At 35.3% G+C, this 24,121-nt stretch overlaps 1 protein-coding gene across 2 annotated transcripts in view; it reads right to left on the reverse strand.

Annotated features, from left to right (window-relative positions):
* Positions 1–24,121, reverse strand: part of RTKN2 (rhotekin 2) — a 69,182-nt gene that overhangs the window by 13,748 nt on the left and 31,313 nt on the right. For both annotated transcript variants that reach the window (XM_070432817.1, XM_070432818.1), the window contains 3 exons: positions 18,118–18,212; positions 9,051–9,157; positions 8,004–8,135 (listed from right to left, as the gene is read on the reverse strand). In XM_070432817.1, the coding sequence (XP_070288918.1) occupies positions 8,004–8,135; positions 9,051–9,157; positions 18,118–18,212 (334 nt within the window). The remainder of the gene's footprint in view (positions 1–8,003; positions 8,136–9,050; positions 9,158–18,117; positions 18,213–24,121) is intronic.

Consider the following 24,121-nt stretch of genomic DNA (forward strand, 5'->3'; position numbering starts at 1 on the left):
CTGACTCGGCAAAGGGTAATGGAGAATGCTTTATTGGTGTTAGTATTTTTTAAAACCCCTAACAATAAAATATAAAATATTCTTGTTGCTGAAATTGTGCTTTCCTCCACCTAAATCCATCTTAAAACAAATTTCTGACTACCTTTTGTATGTAGGATTAAAACAGATTCCACTTTTAAATAAAAGTGTTGATTTCTTATAGATGAATATACACATTTTAAAATAATAGCAAGGTATCTTTTCAAATGAAAATAGCTAAGTAACAAACCTGATTAAATCATTTATATCCATCTAAGAGAATATAACATAATAATATATAAATGCTATACACACTTCATTAACCCTGGTAACAATAAATAATGCTATTTAAAAAAAAACATGAGAGGATTTTAAAAGGTGCTAATGAGCACAAATTAGATCATTTGAATTAAGTTCTATATTTTATCACCCAAATTAATTTAACTAATGGGAAAATTTTAAACCAAAAAGCTGCATGGCAAAGAAAAAGTGATTTAAAAAAGTTTCTGATGTCAGAAAGTTCATGCAAGCTATTTTTCAGTGTGGGCAAAGTATAATGTTATTCAGGACTTCACTTCTCAAACAAAGAATAGATTAGAAAACAGAAGGTGACTTTTAGAACTGTTATCATGTGCTCACACAATGTAGAGATAATGGAAGTATCTCCTGAAAGGAAGATATGAAGGGAAAGAAGTTAGGTATTTTTGCCTCCACTATTGCTGCTAAATGATTGAAAGGTATTAATGAATAAGAGAATGAGAAAAAGAACAACTAAGATAATAATAAAAAGTTTTACATTGATAGTATCAGATCCCAGAGATAGTGTCTAATTCAATTCCTTAATTTATAGATGAGGAAACTTTATGTTCTGTCCAAGGTCAGAATTTGTTGTCTTGTTTTGATAATCCCAAACCTTCTAGTTGATTTAGCACACTTTATTTGTATTGATTTGAGGATAGATTTGAGATTATTCACTGTGAAATTTTAATCCTCACTGGCTCATCTTTTGTCAACCAGCACATATTGAACTACAACCTTCCATAGCCAACTGAAGTCAATAAAAATATAATTTGAGAAACCAATTTTGTAACAAAATATAATTAACTCTGAAGTCAAAGGAAATTTTCTTCTAGGCTGTTCATTAGTTTGAATTATAAGTATGCTGCATGTTCCATATCTATGGTGATGGAAAATTACTAGATCAGGACAGATTTATGAATTTTGACTACATGACTTTTTTAAAAAATCTACTATGTACCCAGATTATGGTCTGTAAATACCCTTTCCCACTAAAAAGAATCAGAGCTCTTTAGAGAAATGGCCGATTCCCAGCCTGGGTCAGGAAATGTACAGGATGAATCTGGAATATCTTGTCCTACCAGAAATCAAAGATTATTTGGGTTTTATCTAATGGACCAACTTGATGAGGCTCCCAGTAGTCAAAGATGGGACACTCTGTATATCAATAAGAATAACAATGTTGCTGGCTAAAATAAAGATTTGTCTTTATATATATTCTAATAACAAATAAAGCATATGTTCACAACATATGACAAGAGATGTTTGAAATATGTAAAGTATAACCATAAATTAAACCAAGCATTAGGTATAATTAGTACTAGTGTGATATGATATAATTATTTTCAGTTTATGTCAATGAAATCAGACATAAACTCCTACTAAAAGAAAAGGTGGTTGAAAAAAATCATTTTTTCTATATTTATAAAGGTCAGTATGAATAGTTAATAGGGTTCAGACATTAAGAGGATTAAAATAATTCAAAGAAAATCCCATGTGCTTTATAATAATTTTGCTTGCTAGGATCTATTATAAAAATAATGGTTAAAAGCAAATTCAAGACAATTTAACAAAGGTCTATCACCCCAAGTAGTGTTATTGATTTGTTTAGTAGAGATTTTATTATTCGTTAAAATGAAGTGATGCATAATATTTCAAATCAAGAAAAGACTATTGATCTCAAAGGCCCATACTTCTTTTCCATTCCACTCCCCACCCTATTGGCAATGGGTAAAACTCTGGTTAATAAATGCTTTCTACAATGTATAGGAGATTCAGTGGCTCCAGTTAAGTACCCCTTATTGAGAATGTCTTACTCAACAACATTCAAAGGAAGTTTTTTGAAGTTGAAGCAATCACTTTGAAGTAAATCATCCTTTCAAATTTGGATTGAAAAGAAGAGGGGAATAGCTTTTAGGCTTTTCTTTCCTTAATGTGACTATTTCCACAGATGGCTCCCTATGAAAATTAATGAACTGACTTAGCCTTACAGGAAATGCCACTTTAGAAGGACAAGAATTATAGTTAAAGAACAAATCCTGTGATCAAAATAACAGAACTATTACTAATATACCTTAGCAACTGCAAAATGCATGTTTTCACATAATTTTTAAGTAGCATCAGGCAAAATTATTATTTTCTAAATCATGAGAGAAGAAAGACAATCAAAAGAAAGGAACTCTGATTTGTATTTAATATTTAACATTATTAAGCATAAAAAGATCTTAGAGCCTCAGCATTGGAAATATACTAAAAACTGAAAAAAAAAAATTATTCTTAAAAGTTTTACTTGGTGTTTACCTGTCCTACATATCAGAAAATGCCATGCTGACATTTATCAAAGTTCCTGTTTTAATAGCATGTATCCTTTAAACATTTCCAAAGTTAACAAAAGAACAATTAAGACATGGACCTTATATTTGAAAACCAAGTAATTTAAAACACGGAGTAGATAAAAAGCTGTAAGTTTACTGTAATCTTGGGGACATTCCTTTGCTATTTCTGGAGGGGTAACATCACTCCAATACATATTGCAAATATAATACCAATATGCAATACCAATTATTTACTCTGAAAACTGGCAATTTAAAGATTAAACATTTATCCTGTCTTTTCAGGAGGGACTGTAATTCATTCCTACTCGATGAGAAAACTCCTCAAAAAGAACACAAAGAATGCCAGCTAATATATGTACAAGGAAGGACAGTATGAGAAAACATATGCAATCTGCAAGGTCATGACTCATTTAGGCAAGGGCAATCACAAAGTATTACCTTTTACACTAGCACTTGCTAACTGTAAAGAGGAAAGCTTACCTATATACTGGGGGAGCTAGTGGTCACCACCTTAACCCAGCATTGTCAATAAGCAGACCACCTGATATCATGTGTCTCTGAAAAGGATGCTCTATAAAGTATCTGTCATATCCATGAAATATTCTTGTAAAAATATTTTAAAAGAATCTAATCAAGCCTCTGGACCTAATTTGCAATTCAGAAGAACAAAGGAGACACAATATTTAAATAATCCTAGATTGAAAGTAAAAGCTAAACAAACACTCTGGGGACAATTGGAAAATTTGAGCATGAAATGGATATTAGATGATATAAGAAAATTATTGTTAATTTGCCTAGCTGTGATAATGGTATTGTACATATATTTCAAATGGGTCAGAAAAAAATATAGATAAGAGGCTTTATAAACTTTCAGCTGTAAGATGAATAAGGTCTAAGGATCTATCTATATAAAAGCCTAAGCAACCATCACAACCAAACGGACAACCAAACAGGCTGCGTGGGGCGACCAGACCGACAGGGGGGTTAGTGAGGGACGATCAAACGACTGAGCAGCAGGCTGCAAAGATGGCGGTGCCCACAGCCAATAAGGAGGGAATATGCTAAATGACTGCCATGCCCTCAAAGATGGCGGCACCCACAGCCACAAGATGGCCTGCAGGGGAGGGCAGTTGGGGGCGATAGGGCTGGCAGAGGAGCAGTTAGGCGTCGATCAGGCTGGCAGGGGAATGGTTAGGGGGCAATCAGGCAGGCGAGCAGTTGGGAGCCAACAGTCCCGGATTGTGAGAGGGATGTCCGACTGCTGGTTTAGGCCCGATCCCTGTGGGGTCCCAGATTGGAGAGGGTGCAGGCTGGGCTGAGGGGCACTCCCCCCCCCCCCCCCCAGTGCACAATTTTTGTGCACCGGGTCTGTAGATTAATATAAAACAGGGTAACTATTATTAACACTATTGTATTGCTGATAACACTACTGCATAATTGAAATTTGCTGAACAGAACTTCTCACCAAAAATGATTAAAAACAAAAAAACTGTAATGCAATGATTATAGCAATGATCACACAACTGTATATTTGCCAAAATTATCAAAATGTACTTTTTAAAATTGGTGAATTTTATTTTATGTGAACTCTACCACCATAAAGTTGATTAAAAATTAGATAAATGTAAAGCAGTTAGCCCCCCTTTTAAAAAAAGGATAAAACAACTATGACAAAAGGTTAACTGTTGATTCTAGGTGGTATACAAGTGAACACAAAGGTATTTTCAACTTTTCTGTAAATCTGAATAATTCTATAAATTGAGAAAAAAATCTAAACTATTTTAAATAGGAGGTATAATTATATAACAGTTGTGTTTTCATAAGTTAACAAATAAATGTCTTGACCCAGTTAATATTTGACACAAGTAAACAAGGAGACCGGTGGAATTTACTGTTAAGAGTGAAGTTTTCAGGTGAATAGAAGAGTTCAAAGAAAACCTGAGGTGGAAGTAGGAACTGCAGAAAGAAAAGCTTCTGTAGAGAAAGGGCAGGAATTCAGCGCTGGAAAAAAATTAAGATGACAATATTGCAAAGCTAGAGAATGGAAGACTTTCCCATCTGTATAATCTTTGAGATTAGCAAGTACCAGTAAATGATATTAACCTTCCCAACCTTAATCTTATGTCATAGTTTAATATTACATTCCCTTTTGTACTTTTGACAAAAGTCACAAACAATGTAAGAGGTATCTGTCATCAGTTCTCAGGGTCAAAGATAACCTATGCTGTTCCCAAGTCTAAGGCGAGTTTATACAAATTACTAGATTCATCATTTTCCTGTGAATTTGTAATGGTCAATTGCAGAGCCACCACTGGGATTTCTAAGTATGCTGATTTCAATCATCTTAATAAAGGAGTTGATTGACTACAGAATCCTGTTAGTTGCTAGGTTATCAGCTTTATTACCACAATTGAAAAAGGTCAATTCAGTCAGGCCATGTAAACATTGTTAAGCACTTTTCAGGAATTAGACCCTTGCCATCAGACAAGAAAATAAAGATATACTGCCTACAACAATAGAGGAATTCCCTTATAACTGTCCTAAATCATTGCATTGAGAGGTAGATTGAGGTTTCAGGATCAGAACCTCATTCCAGAGCTACTTTTTTACTTTCAAAACTGACTCACGAGTGGGTATGGAGATAGGAATAAGTCAAGTTTTGGCTTCCAAATCTAGTCCAGCAATCTATGGGGAACAGGAAACACAGCCCACAACTGTTTTGTGTTTTTTGTTTTGTTTTGTTGTTAATCCTCACCTGAAAATATTTCCTCCACTGATTTTCAGAGAGTGGATGGGACGGGGAGAGACAGAGGGAGAGAAACATCAATGTGAGAGAGTCAGATCAATTGGTTGCCTCCTGATTGCTTCCCACACATGCCTCTACTGGGGCTGGGGATTGAGCCTGACTTTTTTTTTCTACCCATTACAGAGTGAGCTATATAATCTTCCTTATTAGCTAGACAAGTTCTATCTCCTCTGAGTATATTTCTTCACTTGAAAAATAGAAATAATATATCTATACAACAGGACTGACTTCAGCCTTCTCTGACTATCTTAAAGAACTGTGATAAAGTAAAATGAATACATTGAAGACTATTTTCAAATAAAACAGATGACTTTAAAAATATTTGTTTAAATTACATATTTTAATTTGGTTTATTATTATCCATATTCTACTGTACAATAGATACTTAAAAAATTCATAGAATTCCATTTTTACTACCTAGCTGGCTAGACAGGTTAGACAAAAATCATCTATGTAGAACTCTTGCCAAAAATACTGAAGCTAGCTCTGGCCAGTGTGGACCAGTAGGCTGAGCATCGTCCCATGAACTGAGAGAAATTCCCATTCAGGGCACACACTCAAATTGTGGTCTCGATCCCCAGTAGTGGGTGTGTAGAAGGCAGTTGATGGATGTTTCTATCATCAATGTTTCATTCTCTCTCTCCCTCTCCCTTCCTCTCTTTCTAGAGTCAATAAAAACATATTTTAAATAATGTAACCTAAATCTAGTGAAATAATTAGTCAAATAATTAGTCAAATGCAAATTTGGGGACTGGCCTGAATTTTTCAAAAATGTCAATGTAATGAAAGACAAAAAGAAAGAAAAAAAAGTCAGCAAGGGCACAATTTTAGATGAAAAGGAAACAAACAAAAGACATGGTGACCAGATGCAATTTGTGATCTTTGATGGGGTCTTGGATAAAACAATAAATAAAAATTAGAAAGAACATTTTGAAGATGATTGGGGCAATTTGCTCTGTATATTAGATAATAGTATTTTATCAACAATAATTGTCTTGAGTGTGCTAATAATATTATTGTTATTAAGGAAATGTCCTTGTTTTTAGGAGGAACACACTGAAATATTCTAGGGAAAAAATGTTATGCTTTTTGCTACTTACATTGAAATGGTTCAGAAAAAAATTTAAACTATTTAGAGAGAAAGCGAATGTGGCAAAATGTTAACAATAGATAAAGAATCTAAGTGAAGGGTACACAGGTGTTCATTATTCTATTCTTTTAACTTTTCTGTATATCTGAATATTTGGAATTTTCAGAAGACTAATAAGGTGGAGGAAAGTGAATGCTGTTTAAACAAAACAGAAGGTTGGCAAATAATAAAAAATTATATCAAACTTCTAATAATAAAATTGTACTTTCATAAACCTAATTTTCTAAACCAAAAATAAATTCACTATGTTGTTATATTGAGGTATATTATTTAATAGCATCACCAATCTTTCCAATACACAAAACAGACATATTAAGTGGACTTAATTATACAAGGATTTCCTTTACGTGAAAAGCAGTGTAAGTTCTAAAAGCAGGATAGAAACAGACCATATGTTATTATTGGAAAAGATCATAGAAATTAACTCAAGTCCTTATAAATTAGCAAACCAGTATCTACATGTTTTTCAGGACATACCACTTCACATTTTCCTCCAAAAGAAAATTTAAAAACAAGTAAAATATGCAGAGTTAAAAGCTGGTATGGCTCATATTTTATCATATATTTCAATTCAACCACTCCAAAGGCAAGCAAATTAAAACAACTAGAAAGAATTAAGTAGTCTTTAGAAAGAAAAGCTGACATTCTGCTCTAGAAATGCCATTATACTATTCTCTAGAAGGAATGTTAAAAAGGGGGGGCAGGAACCTCCAATAAACACTACACTAAGATGATGGATGAAGATAAATTTAAGATAAGTCTGGCTTATTGTGGAAAGTTTTCCTATAGATTTATGGATAAAAATTTTGTTAGTAAATTTTAATCATCTTTGTATCAAACCTGTGTGTGTGTGTGTGTGTGTGTGTGTGTGTATGTTTGATAGATTCTCTAGGTGGTGTAGAACTACTTCTTAAATGCAGTGTAAGCATTCATGTATTCTAAATGAACTGTCAGGCTTTCCTGTTCTGACAGAAGGCTGGACAACTGCCCATCAATCCCACTCCGAAATGTCTTTTTATGGATTCATTTAAATATTAACTAGAGAGAATATCACTGTAACATGAGCTAACAATTTATGTTTATATAATCTCTTAATTAAATAAATTCCTGGAAAAAATTTAAAATCCTATTAATGTGGAATTATATTCTCTGCTTTAAAACCTATTTACTGGTATAGATTTCCAATAACTATGTTTTTTAAGAAAATATACAGCAATTCCTTTACCGAATTAGCTCTATAATGGAAAGAAAAATAAGATTAATTCCCTTTATGAACTAACCTATTTTTAGCAGTACTTCCCTTTTCTTTATAAGATGGCAACAATGTAAACGGAATGGAAATGGACAAACTTCATTAAATGTTATATTTTTATTTTTAAAATAGCATTTTATTTACCTTGTTAATGGGCACTACCAAAGCTGGTTCCACTTTAGCTTCAATTTCTTCTGGAGTGTAAAAACAATAGAGTTTACCTCCTCTTAAAACACAATACAACCTTCTCCAACTAATCAGACCTTTTAACATTTGCTGGAAAAAAAATCAAGAAAGAATCAACCTTAAAACATAATTCATCATCTTAACTCTAAATTCAACAAAATACTTAAATTATCAAAGTTAAATTAGTTTTTTAAAATTTTTAAATGTGATAGTTACCCATTAATTTACTATATAATGAGTTAACAGCCCAGAACCAAAGAGTAGCTTAACATTAGAGAATAAAGGTCTGGAATTCTCAAAAGCATTAAAAAAGCAAAATGGAGGTAATAATTAACACATAACATTTACACACATAAAATCATAAATCAATGAAGTTTTTAAAAAGCTCGTCTATTAAAAATGAGTACTAAGAATTCCACAGCAATTCATCGACTCAGGAAAGTTATAAAAATAACTTGGTATTCAAAATATAATTTTCCCTTACTGTTCTTAGAGCACTGGAAAATGTTGACGACCCTGTAAGAATGCAAATTTTCTTTCCTCTTAATGGAATCTTTTAGAAAACGCTATTGATTCATTGGAGCCCATAATTAATTATTTACTGAATATAAATAACTATGGTTATAAATAAATCAGGAGTAGATGGCACAGAGGCCGCTTTGGAAGCTCAGAGGCCTACACTGTGCCAAAAGCTGTCTGCCAGAAAGGCCTTATGAGAAAGGTGCTGAGCAGTCCTCATCCGTTTCCACAAGGAGTCCACTGTTGCTGATTATCCTGTTACTGCAATTCATGAAGCAGAGGAACCTGGAGAGGTAGCTCCTTAGCCATCCAAATTGCATTAGACCCTCCCTGCTCACCCCCAGGTCTCCCCTCCCAATTCCCCAGACTATGTCAAATGAGAAAACTGTTGTTTTTAAAAGAAGACTCTAAAAAATACTTCTCAATATTAGGATTAAGATCTAAATTGGAGCTATAATTACTGTAGAATAGTTAAAATCCTCTAACCTGCTGATTAAGAAATCCTGCAAATGCATCCTCAGCCATACAAGCTGGCTGGGCAACTAATCGGCAGCACATGTTGCCAAATAAGGGCAGCCAAAACGAAGATTCCTCTATTTAAAAAAGGAGGAAAAAGTCAAGTTACAAATATCTGTTTAAAGTCATTACACATATTCTTCTTTTTACAATTTTTTTGGCTTAACATAAGAACATCCTACTCAAATACAAGTATCATCTTTAATGACAAAATTAAATAAGAGATGATATTAAGCTAATAGTTTATAGCATGCTATCACCTGGAATAGACTGGGAACTTTTAGTCTCTTGAGCTCTTGTTTTATCTTAAAGGAATTAATCAGCAGAGGTAGTTCAGGGCATATAAGTAAACTCATTTAATATAAAAAAATCTAATAAAGTAATTTTTGTATGTCAAATTCTATTTTTTCTGACTTTCATTATAATAATTACCAAAGTGATCTTCTGAATAAAACATTTCAGAGCACAACTTTAAGATAATAATTTAATAAACCTTTTTGCCTTTTCTCTCCCTCTCCCCCCACCCCCTGCCCGCCCGCCCTTACAATTCAGCTTTGAGCCATTAGGTGGAGTTCACCAAGTTGGGCATCTGTGCTGGGGTTGGGGGGGTGGAGCTGTGGTGTGCCACAACTGGGTGCCAGAGGACAGGGAGGCTGAGTAAGAGAGCTGCCTGGCACAAGCCTGAATGGGCTGAGGACGGATCACATGGAGCAGAGCCTAGAGGTCAAAGGAGATCTCTGTTCAGGGGATGCCCTGGTGTAGGGAGTCAGGCCTGAGTAGAGTGGGAAGGGTATCAGAATCTAAGTAGAGTAAGACAAGTGTGTATATTTGGGGGATGACCCAGCTATGGCAGTCAGAGTCTGAAGAAGCAATCCACACATTCAATGACCAGAACAGCGTGTCAGAACTCAGTAAGAAGGGCATCCAAGCAGAGGGACAGCTGGGCATGGGTGTCAGAGTACAGGTGCTGAAAAGGGTGTCCACATGGGAAGAGGGTGAGAGCAACCAGGCATAGGGAGTTAAAGCCTGAGCGGGAGAGTGTCACATGGGCAAGGGGCTGCCCCAAGAAGAAGAAGTAAAGAAGATGGGGAAATGGTTGCTTTCAGGAAGACTGATGAAAGAAGAAAAAAAACCTTAAAGATAATAGAAAACAGGTTTCTCACTGTGAGAGAAAGGACTTAAAATATGTGGAATAAACTCTCTGTGATGTTGGATTAGAATTGGATGTACTGGTGTGAAATGGTTTTCAACACATAGAGATTAAGAAATACATGGCAAAATATATATGCATGTATGTAGCTTTGTCCAGTGAGGGGAGCTAGGAAAAGCAACTCTCTAATTGTGGTGAATATACCTAGAGCCCAGGTCATGTCTTCTAAATATTATGTCCATTAAAAAGAATCAGCATTCCTTGGAGAAATGGCTGATTCCAGGGCTGGGGCAGGGAAAGTACATGATGAGTCTGAAATATCTTATTATGCCATAAAACAAGGGAGTTCTTAGTAATGATGAAGACCTGTCAAAAAACACAAAAGCCATCTTTAATGTGCTCCCATTGGCCAAACTGGAGACAATTTGAACCTGAAAATAAACAATAATATTAACAGATTATGATGCATTGAACAAAACAGAGAAACCTGAGTCCATATGGCTATAAAAACATCAATGAATAAATTGAAAGTCCAATAAGAAATAACATACAGTGTTTCACTGTACCCCCCTTCTCACACACACAATATGTATTTATTACAAAAGGGGAAACAAAAAAGTAACTTTACAATAGAAAAGCTTGGTAGACGCCACCTTAATTAAGCAATTAAAGTGAACATCATCAGTAATTGGATGAATCAAATTATATTCCACCTAATGGATGCATTGAACACAGCATCAGTTCTGTGATATTTCTGCCAAAAATGAATATCCAGAATCTTATCCCAAGAAAACATCAGACAAATACAAACTGAAGGACCTTCTACAAAATAACTATGGCGTGTAAAAGTGTTAAGGTTATAAAAGCCAAGGAAAGACTAAAGAACTGGTCCAGACTGAAAGAAACAAAGGAAGCATGATAATTAAAGGCAGTTTGTGATTCTGTACTGGATCCTTTTGTCATAAGGAACATTATTGGGACAATAAGCAACACCTGGAGTCTGAGAATTAAATGGCAGTAATATATTATTAATTTACTGATCTGGGTGGTACAGTGATATAGCCGGATGTCCTCTTAGTGGGAAATACTTATTAGCATATTTGGGGGTAATGGAGCACCATGTAAGCATCTTGCTCTCATATATTTTTTTTTCGGGGGAGGGGGGGTGTAAAAAGATCTTGACATTCAATTTGTAACTTTTCTTTAAGTTTTGCAAATGATTAAAGCTCTTTCAAAAAACATTAAGATATCTCTTTAGTGTGTGTACAGGTAGGTATAAAGCCTTCAAATCTATATGGAAGGACAGCATTGCATGATTTATTCTGTTTATCAGGATATAAATAAAAATCCAGCATATGGTGCCTTATCCACACAAAAATGATTTTTCAAGTTTTCACTGACCCCTGTTGGTAGTACCTATAAAATAGCTAGCCATTGGCTTTTACTATTATTGCCCCAAATGTCTTACTAACTCTGGAAAAAATATTTTTGATAAAAATACAATTAATATATAGATGCAACGTAGCCAAAGTTTCATACATCAGTTAAATGAAAAAGACAAGCCTAAAATGATGAGTACAAAGTAAAACAAGAGGTTTTTTTTATTAACTTACCTACTCAACATTCTATTATAGAATAGCACACAACGAATTGTCTGAGACTATTCAAATCTTTTTTATTAATACCTCATTAAAGATGCTATTTTTCAGAAATAAAGGGTTTAACCTGGGAGAAATAAATGCATAAATACAATACAGGAAATGGTCCCCAAATGAATAAATAAATAAGAATCTTTTTTTCTAAAATAGGCAGGAAATGAAATAAAAATTCTATAATTATATCTGAGTAACACATCTGAAATTAACTTCGTGATTTATGAATTTAAAGTTTAAAAGGAAATTTCTTTATATAAGTAATCCAAGATTCATTAATAATTAAACTTATAAATATCTGTAAGCTACTTGTTTTTAAATAGGATGCACTTCCTTAAAAAGTAGAATCATAAATGATTATTAGGTTTTCAGACCAGTTCATAAAGTTTGTTCAATCAGTAATGTACTGGACCCTAAATACCACATGTAACAATGTGTTTCTCTGATAGAATAAGTTCAGATTTCATGGGCCACCAAGAAGAAGAATTTCTTCCTGACTACATTCCTTAAAAAGAGAGATTGGATGTAGAATCGTTGTGACATACCCTGCAATCGGGTTTCTTTTCAGCTCAGGAGCACTGTGGAATAAAATGTAGTCACAGCTTCTTTCTACATCAGACAAGAAATATGGCATCTTGCTAATCATTTAATCTATCTCAGTATCAATTTCTCATTAAAGAAATACTACCAATCTTAAGTAGGAAGGTGGTGAAAATCAAATAAGATAATGTGTTAATGACATCTATCACTGTGTCTCGCACATAATAGACGCTTCTCATAATTTCATATCTAGGGTAGTCTCACTCCCCAAACCATATCCTTTCCATTTCTCAATGCTGTCTCTCAGTCCTTACGCAACCATTTAATCAAAATACTTAATTCTTGTTTTCTAGCCAAGGGAGGTATTAGGACACAATATAATGAAACAGGAAGTGAGAGCAGTTTGACTTTTCATTACTAAAAGATTTTATCTAATTCATCTGTACTTTCAAATGGGGAACAAAATGGAGTTTAAAAATGACAGCAACAACAAAAACAATACACAGGCAAGAAAAAGAATCCAGATAACATCTCAGTTCTATGTGAGTCAATCTGCACAATGTGGTTTCACAGTTTCACAAAAAGTATAAAAATTTCTTGATGACAAATATAAACCTCAAGATATCATTTTGGCTTTTCCCTTCAACTAGCAAGAACAAAGTTGAGTTATAAATTTCAAAAATCTTGTATTTCCTTTTAATTTTATAGTTTTGGAAGATATTAACATAACTTTAGGAAAACCCCACTATATTAACATACTTATATTCATGAAAAAAATAGGTGGCTTTTTTTTTTCATTTTAATTATAAAATTTAATTTCAAGGTTTTAATTTAAACACAGTTCTAGGAATATACCTATTACATAAAGAGCTAGGCATAGAGGTTATTGTTTCTTAAATTGTTTTCCAGGGGAACCCACAAGTTCCAAAGTCAGTAGTTTGGGGTGTTAGTGTTTTAAGCATAGGTCTTCTCACAGTCTTTAACATGCTAATCTATTGTGTACCCACACAGTTCCCATGCTTATTTGCACATGAGCATTTTATTACAGGAGAATCTAGTAGTATCTTATAGAACATTGAAGACAATTGGGGAATTATTGCTAAAAGCGGTGCCTCCTTTATGAATTTTATTCCTTCTCACAACTTTTCAGATGATTTGGTTGAAAGAATGGGGCCTTTCAACATCAAGTCCATTATTCACATATTGGTAGTATTTTGAGTCTATAGTTGCTTTAGCAGGAATCATGCCTGATCAGAAAGCATAGCAGAAAGAGCACAGCTTGTCCGGGGTTATTTAAAGTCTAGCTCAACCACTTGCTAGCTGTATGATTTAGTATGTTACGGTCTCTAAACTGTACTTTACTAATCTGTAAACTGTAAACGATAACAAAATAAGGAACTTGCGAAGGTCACAGAACTAGCCAGTGGTGGAAATAGAGTATGAATCCAAGGCTGACAGCCACATTATTAACCACTTTATTGCAATGTTTCTTTATAAGACAGCTCACAGTGACTAAGAATAAAAACTGCTTTAAAAGTGCTTGTTTGCTTATTTATTTATTTCTGTTTATTGTGGTAAGAACACGTAACAGGAGATCAACCCTCTTAGATTTTTAAGTGTACAATGCAGTCCTGTTCACAGTAGGCACTGTGTTGTACAGCAGGTCTCTAGAACGTATTCATCTTGTGTAACTGAAACTTCATACCCCTTGACTAGCAACGCCCCATTTCTCCTCCCCCAGCCTCTAGTAACTGCCATGCTACCTCTTCTTCTATGAGTTTGACTATTTTTAGATACCATATTCAGTGTAGTCATACAGTATTTGTCCTTCTATGACTGGCTATTTCAGTTATTACTAGAGGCCTGGTGCACAAAATTTGTGCACAGGTAGGGTCCCTAAGCCTGGCCAGTGATCAGGGTAGATCGGGGCCTTCCGGCTGCCAGCTGGAGCCTCCCTTCCCCGGCTGCCGGACAGGGCCTTCCTCCATTCCGCACCGCCCCCTGATGGTCAGCACACATCATAGCAAGTAATCAAACTCAGTTTCCCGGTAGAATTCCCAAGGGGACACTTTGCATATTAGGCTTTTATATATAGAGATGTACTCAAAGTTCACTCATGTTGTCACATACTGTAGAATCCCCTTCTTTTTGAAGGCTGAATAGTATACCATAGAGCAGTGTCTGGTACAACAAATTTCATTTGTCAAATTTTCTGATTAACACTCCAGTGTGGGTGAATTTCCCGCCAAAATATAAGCTGGCGCGGGCAATTATTTAGGTTTCCCGCGCAAAATCAGGGATTTTTATGATACCTATTACCCCAATGGGTATGAAACGGTTCGCATACGCAGGTAGGTATCTTTGTGAACGGCAAACAAACAAATATTTGGTAATACGCAGTTACAATCGGCCCGAGTTTACACGTTTCCCGCACTCCACCGCAAATCTATGAACCGAGTTAAGACGGCTCCCGCGGAGTACGCGCAATTCACGCGAGCCGACTTAACTCGTTTCCCCCACTCCAAGTGTTAAGCTGATAATTCTAATACTATTGCAGACTTCAGGTTTTGAGTGACAGAAGGCTAGACAGTTCAGACCAATACTCATACTGAAAACTACTGAAAATGCTGAATTAACTATAGTTTAAAAATGTTTTCCCATAAGAATATAAGAAATTACCAGTACAAATCAAATAAGTAAGAACCAGTGAGGTGAGTACAGAAGCTGTTTGTCCTGATAGCATTTGCCAATCCCAGCAAATCTGAAATTATGATTTAATGATTCTGCATGATGAGGGAATCAAAACAAATCTGCTTCCTGATTTCTGAACACTGAAACAGTTTAATGCGAGATTTTCCTCATACTAAGCTAATGTCCATAAGGAATCACCAATAGAATACTAGTAAGCCAGAAGCAAACCAACCTTGCTGCCTAGAGGTGGGGATGGGAGGGCACAGAGAAACTCAGACATGGTCTTTCCAAAAGCAGCATATATAGATTCTATACTATGTCGTAGTGAAACTTAGAAAAACCAAGACTAAGAGAAAATAGAAAGTTAGCTTCACAGAAGTGACTCACTGACAAATGATTTTCAACAGCTAATAAAAGAAGCCATAAGATAGTGGAATTATGTCTATAACACAAAAAACAAAACAAAACAAAAAAACCCTTCACGTAAAAACAAAGAACCAAGAAATATGACACAAGCAGAACATACTAAAAGAAATTCTAAATTATCTTTCAAGCAGAAGGAAAATTATCCCAGATGTAAGGTTTAAAAGTAGTCCACAGAAACATGTAGTAGGCAAATCTAAATAAACATTAAGTGCATAAAACATCTCGTGAAATTTAAAAATCAAACAGAATTAAAATATATAACAACAGCACACAAGTCAGAGAAATGGAGTTTAACTCTTCTAGAGTCCTTGCATTGTCCGAGGGAAAAGTAAAACTATCTTTTAATTTTACACTTTATAAGTCTTCTATATAATAAAGAGCTAATATGCAAATGGTTGTCATGCTGTCATGCCAAAATGGCTCAGACACTCAACACTGGGGAGAGAGAAATGTGGACCAGCCAGGCTGCGGCCTAGGAGAGGGACAAGTCACACGCCCCGTGGTCCCATGTGCCAGCGGCTGCGCCTGTGGCCTGGGAGAGAGACAAGCCACGCGCCCCACAGTCCTGGGTGCCAGCAGCTGGGGCTGCGGCCCGGGAGAGGGACAAGCCACATGCCCTGCGGTCCTGGGAGCCAGCGCCTGCAGCTGAGGCTGGCCCAGGCGAAGCCAGCCTAGGACCTGGGTTCCTGCGGCCGGCCAGAGGGAGGGAAGCCTGGGTCCTGAGTGCCTGCGCCCAGCCGGAGGAGGGAATCCTGGGTCCTGGTTGTGTGGTGAGGCAGAGGCGGTTAGGGGCGATCAGGCAGGCAAGCAGTTAGGAGCCAGTGGTCCTGGATTGCGAGAGGTAGTCTGACATCTCCCGAGGGGTCCCGGATTGGAGAAGGTGCAGGCCGGGCTGAGGGACCCCAATTCGTGCAAGGGCCTCTAGTTATTAATAATATTTCTAGAAGTAATTTCTAAAAGATGAGAAAAAAGAATTATAGCTTCGCCCTAACCGGTTTGGCTCAGTGGATAGAGCGTCAGCCTGTGGACTGAAGGTCCCGAGTTCGATTCCGGTCAAGGGCATGTACGTTGGTTGCGGGCACATCCCCAGTAGGAGGTGTGCAGGAGGCAGCTGATCGATGTTTCTCTCTCATCGATGTTTCTAACTCTCTATCCCTCTCCCTTCCTCTCTGTAAAAAAATCAATAAAATATATTTTAAAAAAAAGAATTATAGCTTCAATTAGACAAGGAAAAACTGAAATGATGAAACTATTGGTCCTTTAGAAGGCAAGACAGAACAGAAAAAACACAGGATATGATGGCAGATTTAAACCCAAATATTTAATACTAGAGGCCCGGTGCACGAGATTAGTGCACTGAGCGGGTGGGTGTGTGGGTGTGTGTGTGTGTGTGTGTGTGTGTGTGTGTGTGTGTGTCCTTCAGCCCGGCCTATGCCCTCTCACAATCGGGGACCCCTCGGGGAAACAGGGAGCAGGCCTAAGCCAGCAGCCAGACATCTCTCTTGCAGTCTGGGGCTCTCGCAGTCCAGGACCCCTTGCTCATTACCGCCCACCTGCAGCAGAGGCAGGAGAGGCTCCCGCCACTGCCGCTGTGCTCGCCAGCTGTGAACCCAGCTTCTGGCTGAGCGGCACTCCCTCTGTGGGAGCAGACTGACCACCATGGGGCAGCTTCTGCATTGAGTGTCTGCCCCCTGGTGGTCAGTGCACGTCATAGTGACTGGTCATTCCACCATTCAGCCTATTAGCATATTAGCCTTTTATTATATAGGATAATGTGGATTATAGACTATTTAGTATTAGAAGCAAAATGACTAAATGCTCCAGTAAAAAAATACCCATAAATATTGTCAAATTGGATAAAAATTAAAATCTAATATATAATCCTGCTAGAAGAAGCATTCCAAAACATAATAGGTACAGTTTGAGGTAAAAGAGTGGAATAAAATACACAATTAAAAATTGTGTGAATCAAATATCAAAGGCTCAAATTATATAAAGCAAAAATAGACATTCTAAGAGAACTAGAAAAATCCACAATCATAGTAGATTTTATTATACCTCTCACAATAGTATATAACATGTAAACTACAATAATTACTTCTACATATTGCTACATATTTCTTTTGGATAAACTACAACTACCAATATCATCCAGAGAGAAAAGGGTTAAGATTAATTTAGCCCTACCTTTTCTTATATCCTCTGCTATCAACAGAAGGGTTGGCTTCCTCAATTTCAAATTTAAAAATAAGATAGGTCTCTTATTGCCAACTAGAAGGTGGTGAAGTCATCAATTTCAAGTCAAAGACAAGGATTCAGAATATACAAAATCTTTCCGTTCTTACTAAGCTAGCCTCACAAACAAATCTCTGGCAAATAGCATGGAGAGAGGAAAATAAACTGTTCACTTTTGGGGAAAAGGGATGGACATATTTGGAAAACCCACAGAATCACTCATGCCTACATTATTTAAGCCAATATCCACTCCAGGAGAACATCTTAAAATTAGAAGTTATTACTCTCACCACATATATATCAACATAACATATGTAATAAGTAAAATATAGACTGTACTTACCATTTCCATTAATAGACAGATTATGGGTCTTGAAATTGTCCTCAGCATTTTCCAAGGTCAGTGTAGCATGAGCTAGCAAATTATACTTTGCACCACTGAAAGCGAGGAGGAGACATGTTTTCAGTACTCTAGTATAATTCCTACTGCATAAAATATTTAGATGTTCAAAAACAACAAAAAATAAACCTGACTAAAAAATGGGCAAAGGACTTGAATAGACATTTCTCTAAAAAGAGATATGATGGCCAATAAAGACATGAAAAGATGCTCAAGACCACTAGTGATCAGGAAAATGCAAACCAAAACTTCAATGAGATAACACTTCAAAGCCACTAGGATAGCTATTGCAAAAAAAAAAAAAAAAAAAAAAAATAACAACAAAGAAAAATAGAAAATAACAAATGTTGGCCAGAATGTAGACAAATTGGAACCTTTGTACAGTGGTGATGGTAATATAAAATGGTGTAACCATTATGGAAGACAGTATCATGGTTCCTCAAGAGATATAGAATTACCATATAATTCAACAATTCTACTTATGGTATATACCCCAAAGAACTGAAAGTAGAGACTCCAATAGAAAGATGTAAACCCATGAAAAAGCAGCCAAATAGTGGAAGAAGCCCAAGTGTCCATTCAAGGGTGAATGGATAAACAAAATGTATATACATGCAATAGAAAATTATTCGGCCTTAAAAAGGAAGACAATTCTAAGACAGACTACAGCATGGATGAAATGCAAAGACATTATGTTAAGTGAAATAAATCAGTCACGAAGGACAAATACTGTATGATTCCACTTATATGAGGTAGCTAGAAAAGTTAAATTCAGAGGCAGAAAGTAGATTTCCAGGGGCTGAGTGGAGGGAGAAGCAGGGTGCTACTGTTTAATGGTACAGAGTTTTAGTTTAGGAAAATAAAGTAGTTCTGGAGATGAATGGTGGTGATGGTGTATATACTTAATGCCATTGATTTTTATACTTAAAAGTGGTTAAAATTGTACATTTTATGTATTTTTACCAAAATGAAAAAAACACACATTTAGATGTTATGAATGACAGGCTAAAGTTAACATAAATGATTAATCCTCTTTACCTCTTTATGCTATTTTATCATAAGAAAACCTGAAAATTATTTGGTTTACTTTACAAATGTTTCTTCAGAAGGATCTCTATTCATTCAAAAATATTAACTGAACACTGAATATTTGCCAACTCTTATGTAAGGTGACGATAAACAAGACTCAATATTATATTCTGATGCAGAAGGGGGGGAAGTAAAGGGGTAAATCAAATATTGGCATTTGAAAGCTATAATGCAACTCTTTTTTGTTTTTTTGAAAGAAACAAAAGGTATGAGAATACTGAGGAGCTATGCTAGATAGGGGAATTTGGAAAAGATTCTCTGAAGAGCTAACAGTTATGAATAAAAGGATGGAGACAAGCAAAGAATGCAGAAAAGCATTCTAAGCAGAGAGGACAGCGTGTGCAAAGAGAGGCTGAAAAAACATGAGTGTGACTGAAGCATAGCGAGCAGGTGGCAAACACGGTACAACATGGGGTTAGAACTACAGGCAGGGGTTAGCTCACCTAAGGCTGTGAGCCTTGGAAGAAGGGTGGGTTTAATTCTAAGTGTAATGGGAAGTCATTGGAGAAGGTTAATAAGAAGGGTAGTGATGGAATCTGACTCATATTTATTTCTTGGGGAAGGAATAAATCTCCTTCTGGCTTATCAACTTTAAATATTTGGAATTTTTATCTATAGTATCAGGAAATGGGGGATTTCATTACTGATCCTATTTTTTCATTATGTTAAAGTAGCGCTATTGCCAAGGCATCTGAAATTTTTGATGATACATTTCATATCCTGACACTCTGTGATGATAAGAAATGAATTTTTGTTTCAAATAATTATATTTTCTGTGCTACTAATTTAAATTTAAGACTTTTCATGACTTTTTAATTTTCCAAAATAAAACATTCAAAACATTAAGGAGCATGTTGTTAAAAAGAAAAAGAGGACAGGTAGATGGATAGACAGAAATATAGATGAACTTTGGAGAAAAAGAGAGAAGTCTGAAGGAAATTTTTATTAATTATGCCAGGTTATATGTTCCAGAAACCTTCTTTGTCTCTTACTAAATCTTTAATAAAATCTCTATTACAAAGAAAAATTTGTATACATGTAGTAAGTATGCAATGCATGTGCTTCGTTAGTAAATAATGCTATACCCCACAGAATGTTACTCACTTTGAGAACACCTCGTTTTTTGTTTTTCCAGTTATATTGAGAAATAACTGACATACATTGCTGTATAAAGCATACAGCATGATAAGTTAGTTTATCTTGATCTTAATATGCAAACATCATAAACCAGAGATATCTGTTTCCTGTGTCCAAAACTTTTTTTTAACAAAACAATGCATGAGTAAAGTTCAAGTTACATTCTGAATATAGTAACTGGTATAATGTCAGACTCATATGCACAATTTTGGAAAAGTTCATTAAGTATCAACAAATCTCCACTGTTGCTAGAGCTAAGAGGCACCAGCCGTATACTCAAAGAGTGGCCATTCTCTCCTTATTTTACCCTGAACAAATATCTACAGTGCCTTTCATAATTAGCTCTTATTTTTCCCTAGTGTTAGACAATGAGTCCCCCGGCCCCCCTAGCCCCATTCGAAAAAAAAAAAAAAAAGGTTTAAGGAAGTATTAAAGAAAACTGTGGATAAAACAATAAAGCAATTGAGAATGGCAATTACAATGAAAAAGCAAATATTACTACACACAAACTGACTATTAACAATCATATTAGCTGTTTGGTGATCAGGGTGCATGTAATATTTTAAGAATTATTTCAACATGATAATGTCATTGATATATAGATATTATGGAACTACATTATCATTTTTCCCACTTAAAACAATGGGAAATAGACTCCCCGTTAGCATAGTACAGAATATGCTATTTTCAGGAAAGAGGTTATTGACAATAGGTGGATAACTGCTGCAAGAGAGTGATGCCAGGTGTGTGTGACAAGAGGCCTGTGTGTGGAGTACAGTGAGGGAGAGGGAGGAGATGTCCAAAGGTAAGTGGGAGACAGACACTGTACACTACAGTGCCTTGTCGGGCATGACGAGAACACTGGATTTTATTCTGAGTGAAATGGGAAGCAAATGGTAGGTTTTGAGCTATGTGCTATCATCTGACTTGTATATTTGATCCCTCTGGTTGCAGTATGGAGAACAGACCACAAAGGCCAAGAGAGTGAAAATAGAGATGCCAAGTAGAAAGCTACTGCAATTGACCAGTCAAGAGCTGATGCAGGTCTGGAGTAGGGAGGTGAGAAATGGTAAGATTCTTGATATATTCTTAAAGTTCATGCAATGTGGACATCTGGTGAATGCAAAAGAAAGTAAATAGTCAAGGACAACTCCAAGGCTTTTGGCCTGAGCAACTAGAAAAATGGAAATGAGGCTGACTATGAGAAGAACAGACATGGAAAGTACGAATTTAGTTTTGTATAAGCCAAGTTTGAGATTTTTTTTTTTTTTAGATACCTATTTGGTATAAAGGGTAGGCAGCTGGATATGTGACTCTGAAGTTAGGAAAGGGAAACATATTGGAGAATTAAATTGGGAAGTTACCAGTATATAGATAAAATTTAATGAAAATAAGTTAAATATTTAAGTCCAAGGTTTGGTGGTATTTTTTTTAAGTTTTTTTTTTTTAAGTCAGTGCATCTTTTTTTCAAGTAAATAATTATTCTCAATTTTACCAGTTTTCACAAAATGATTGTTTAAAATGATGTATATTTATTTGCACATTGAAAAAGAATGTACTAAATACTTCTTAAGGAGCATAAAGTAAGTTAATTCAGCTATTAGAGGCACTGGGAAAATCTAGCTCAAGGAATTTCAATGAGCTAAATTTCACAAATAAAATGAATAAATGAAATCACATGAGGGAGCAAGCTAAAAATTACCAAAAATGTTCAATGTCTTCTTTTAGATCAAACAATACTTTCTGATGATATTTCAAGTTACTTCATTTTTAAACCATGACTAATTACAATGGTAATGCTTCCAAAACCAACAATGATCTCACTTTTAAAACATTCTTGTCAGGATAACATTTTCTTACTAAAACATTACACTCATTCATTTTAGCCAATCCTAATATTGAGTTCCCCAAAGTTTAATCAGCTATATTTTTAAATCAAATAGGCCAATTGTTATAAGATTGAGGGGGTATCCAAAAATGTTATAAAAAAATAAATCACGACTTTAAACGGTAGTTTGAAAAAAAATGCACTTTTTTCAGGAAGAACAGCTATATTTGATCAATGTCATATTTCCAGAGAAAATATATATTGCCCAAATTTGATCTTTTGTGCTCATTTTGGCTGAAAACTAAAAGCTATACTAGGAATGTTTGCAGTGATCTTGAACTAGATCACTTTTGGTGTGGCTCATTGATTAGAGTGTCAGCCCACGCACTGAAGGGTCTTGGGTTTGATTCCTGATCAAGGGCACGTACCTGGGTTGCAGGTGCGCTCCCCACCCCCTGGTTGATGTGTCTCTCTTTCTCCCTCCCTCCATCCCTTTGACTCTTTATGAAAAGCAATGGAAAAAATATCCTCTGGTGAGGATTAACAAAAAAATTAAAATAAAGTGAAATTGATTTCCTATGCATTCTGATTACTAACGAGATTCTCAACCTCTTATGGTGTTGAAGTGGTCAGCTGAGGAAGTATCAGGTGGGTGCAGCCCTGGGCCATGAGTTTAACCTCGTGCACTCTGGATTCACACCAGAAGTGCAATAGGATGCTGAAATTAGAAGAATATGATTTGGTGAAATGTTGTAAAAGGTTTTATTCTATCTTTTGACCAACTTTGATGGTGTAAATAAACATATGGCATGCAAGTTTCATAAAGACAATTACTGTTTGGATTCAGGTATAAATCAATTGGAATGACAAATCTAAGTAGAAGGAACACTTCAAAACAAATATGACAATCCCAACTAAAAAGCACTTTTACCAAATAATTTTATTTTCAAAAATTCCTCTAGGCTTAGAAGAGGAATATAGTTTAAATACAAGTTCTAACATTACTGAGATTATCTTCTATGAAATTGTAAACAATGATTTTAAATTTTAAAATATCTGTCTATATTTTTTATTCCTATGTCAAGTTTCTAACTGCAATGCTTCAGCATGAGTTTGAAAAAATAGTTCAGAAAAAGCACTGCTCTCAGAACAGTAAAAGGAGTAACAATAATGGTAAGAGCTACATTTATTAAATGCTTACTAAGTACCAAGTTCATGATTTATCTTTTGGAATCTCATAATGATCCTGTGGAGTTAGTTATAATTACATTATTATCTTTATTCCCATTTACAAAGGGATTACAGATGGGTAAATTAAAGCACCTTTCAGCAAATACCAGTACTTGACATAATCTTAACCTAGAAGACTTTTCAAATGGCCTTAATTCTAAAGGAAGAAAATTCAAGGGCTCCTTTCTTCTTTTTTAATGATATTTATAATAGGAAAGACTTACATCTTCTATGACTATTTTTGTGTGGATGGGACCTAGTTATGGATTATGAAATCAATTTAATAATTCATACACAGCATTTTTTTAAAAATGAAAATAACTAGAATTAAAAAGTCTGATCATTATAATATAAATAGCATTTATATATAACATATATAATATATAATATAAATAGCATTTATAAGTATTGCTTCATGAAATCTGCTTATGTAGCTGTGTATGTACTCAGTCATAATGTAAAGTGTAGTTCTTACCATGGGTCTCAAACAAAACTGACTGGAAGCCACAATACTAGATAGAGTCCCAAGGCATTTTTCACATGAAATATAGCTGACATGAAAAGTTATCTAATTACATTCTGATGATTGATATTTACAGGATCTATACTTAAAATATTTGGTTTTTGTTTTTTTGTAATTATAGTAAAATTATTGGCATGCTG

The sequence above is a fragment of the Myotis yumanensis genome, unplaced genomic scaffold (assembly GCF_028538775.1).
Source record: "Myotis yumanensis isolate MYYU_CA2020_CCGP unplaced genomic scaffold, mMyoYum1.0.hap1 SCAF_13, whole genome shotgun sequence".
Taxonomy (NCBI): domain Eukaryota; kingdom Metazoa; phylum Chordata; class Mammalia; order Chiroptera; family Vespertilionidae; genus Myotis; species Myotis yumanensis.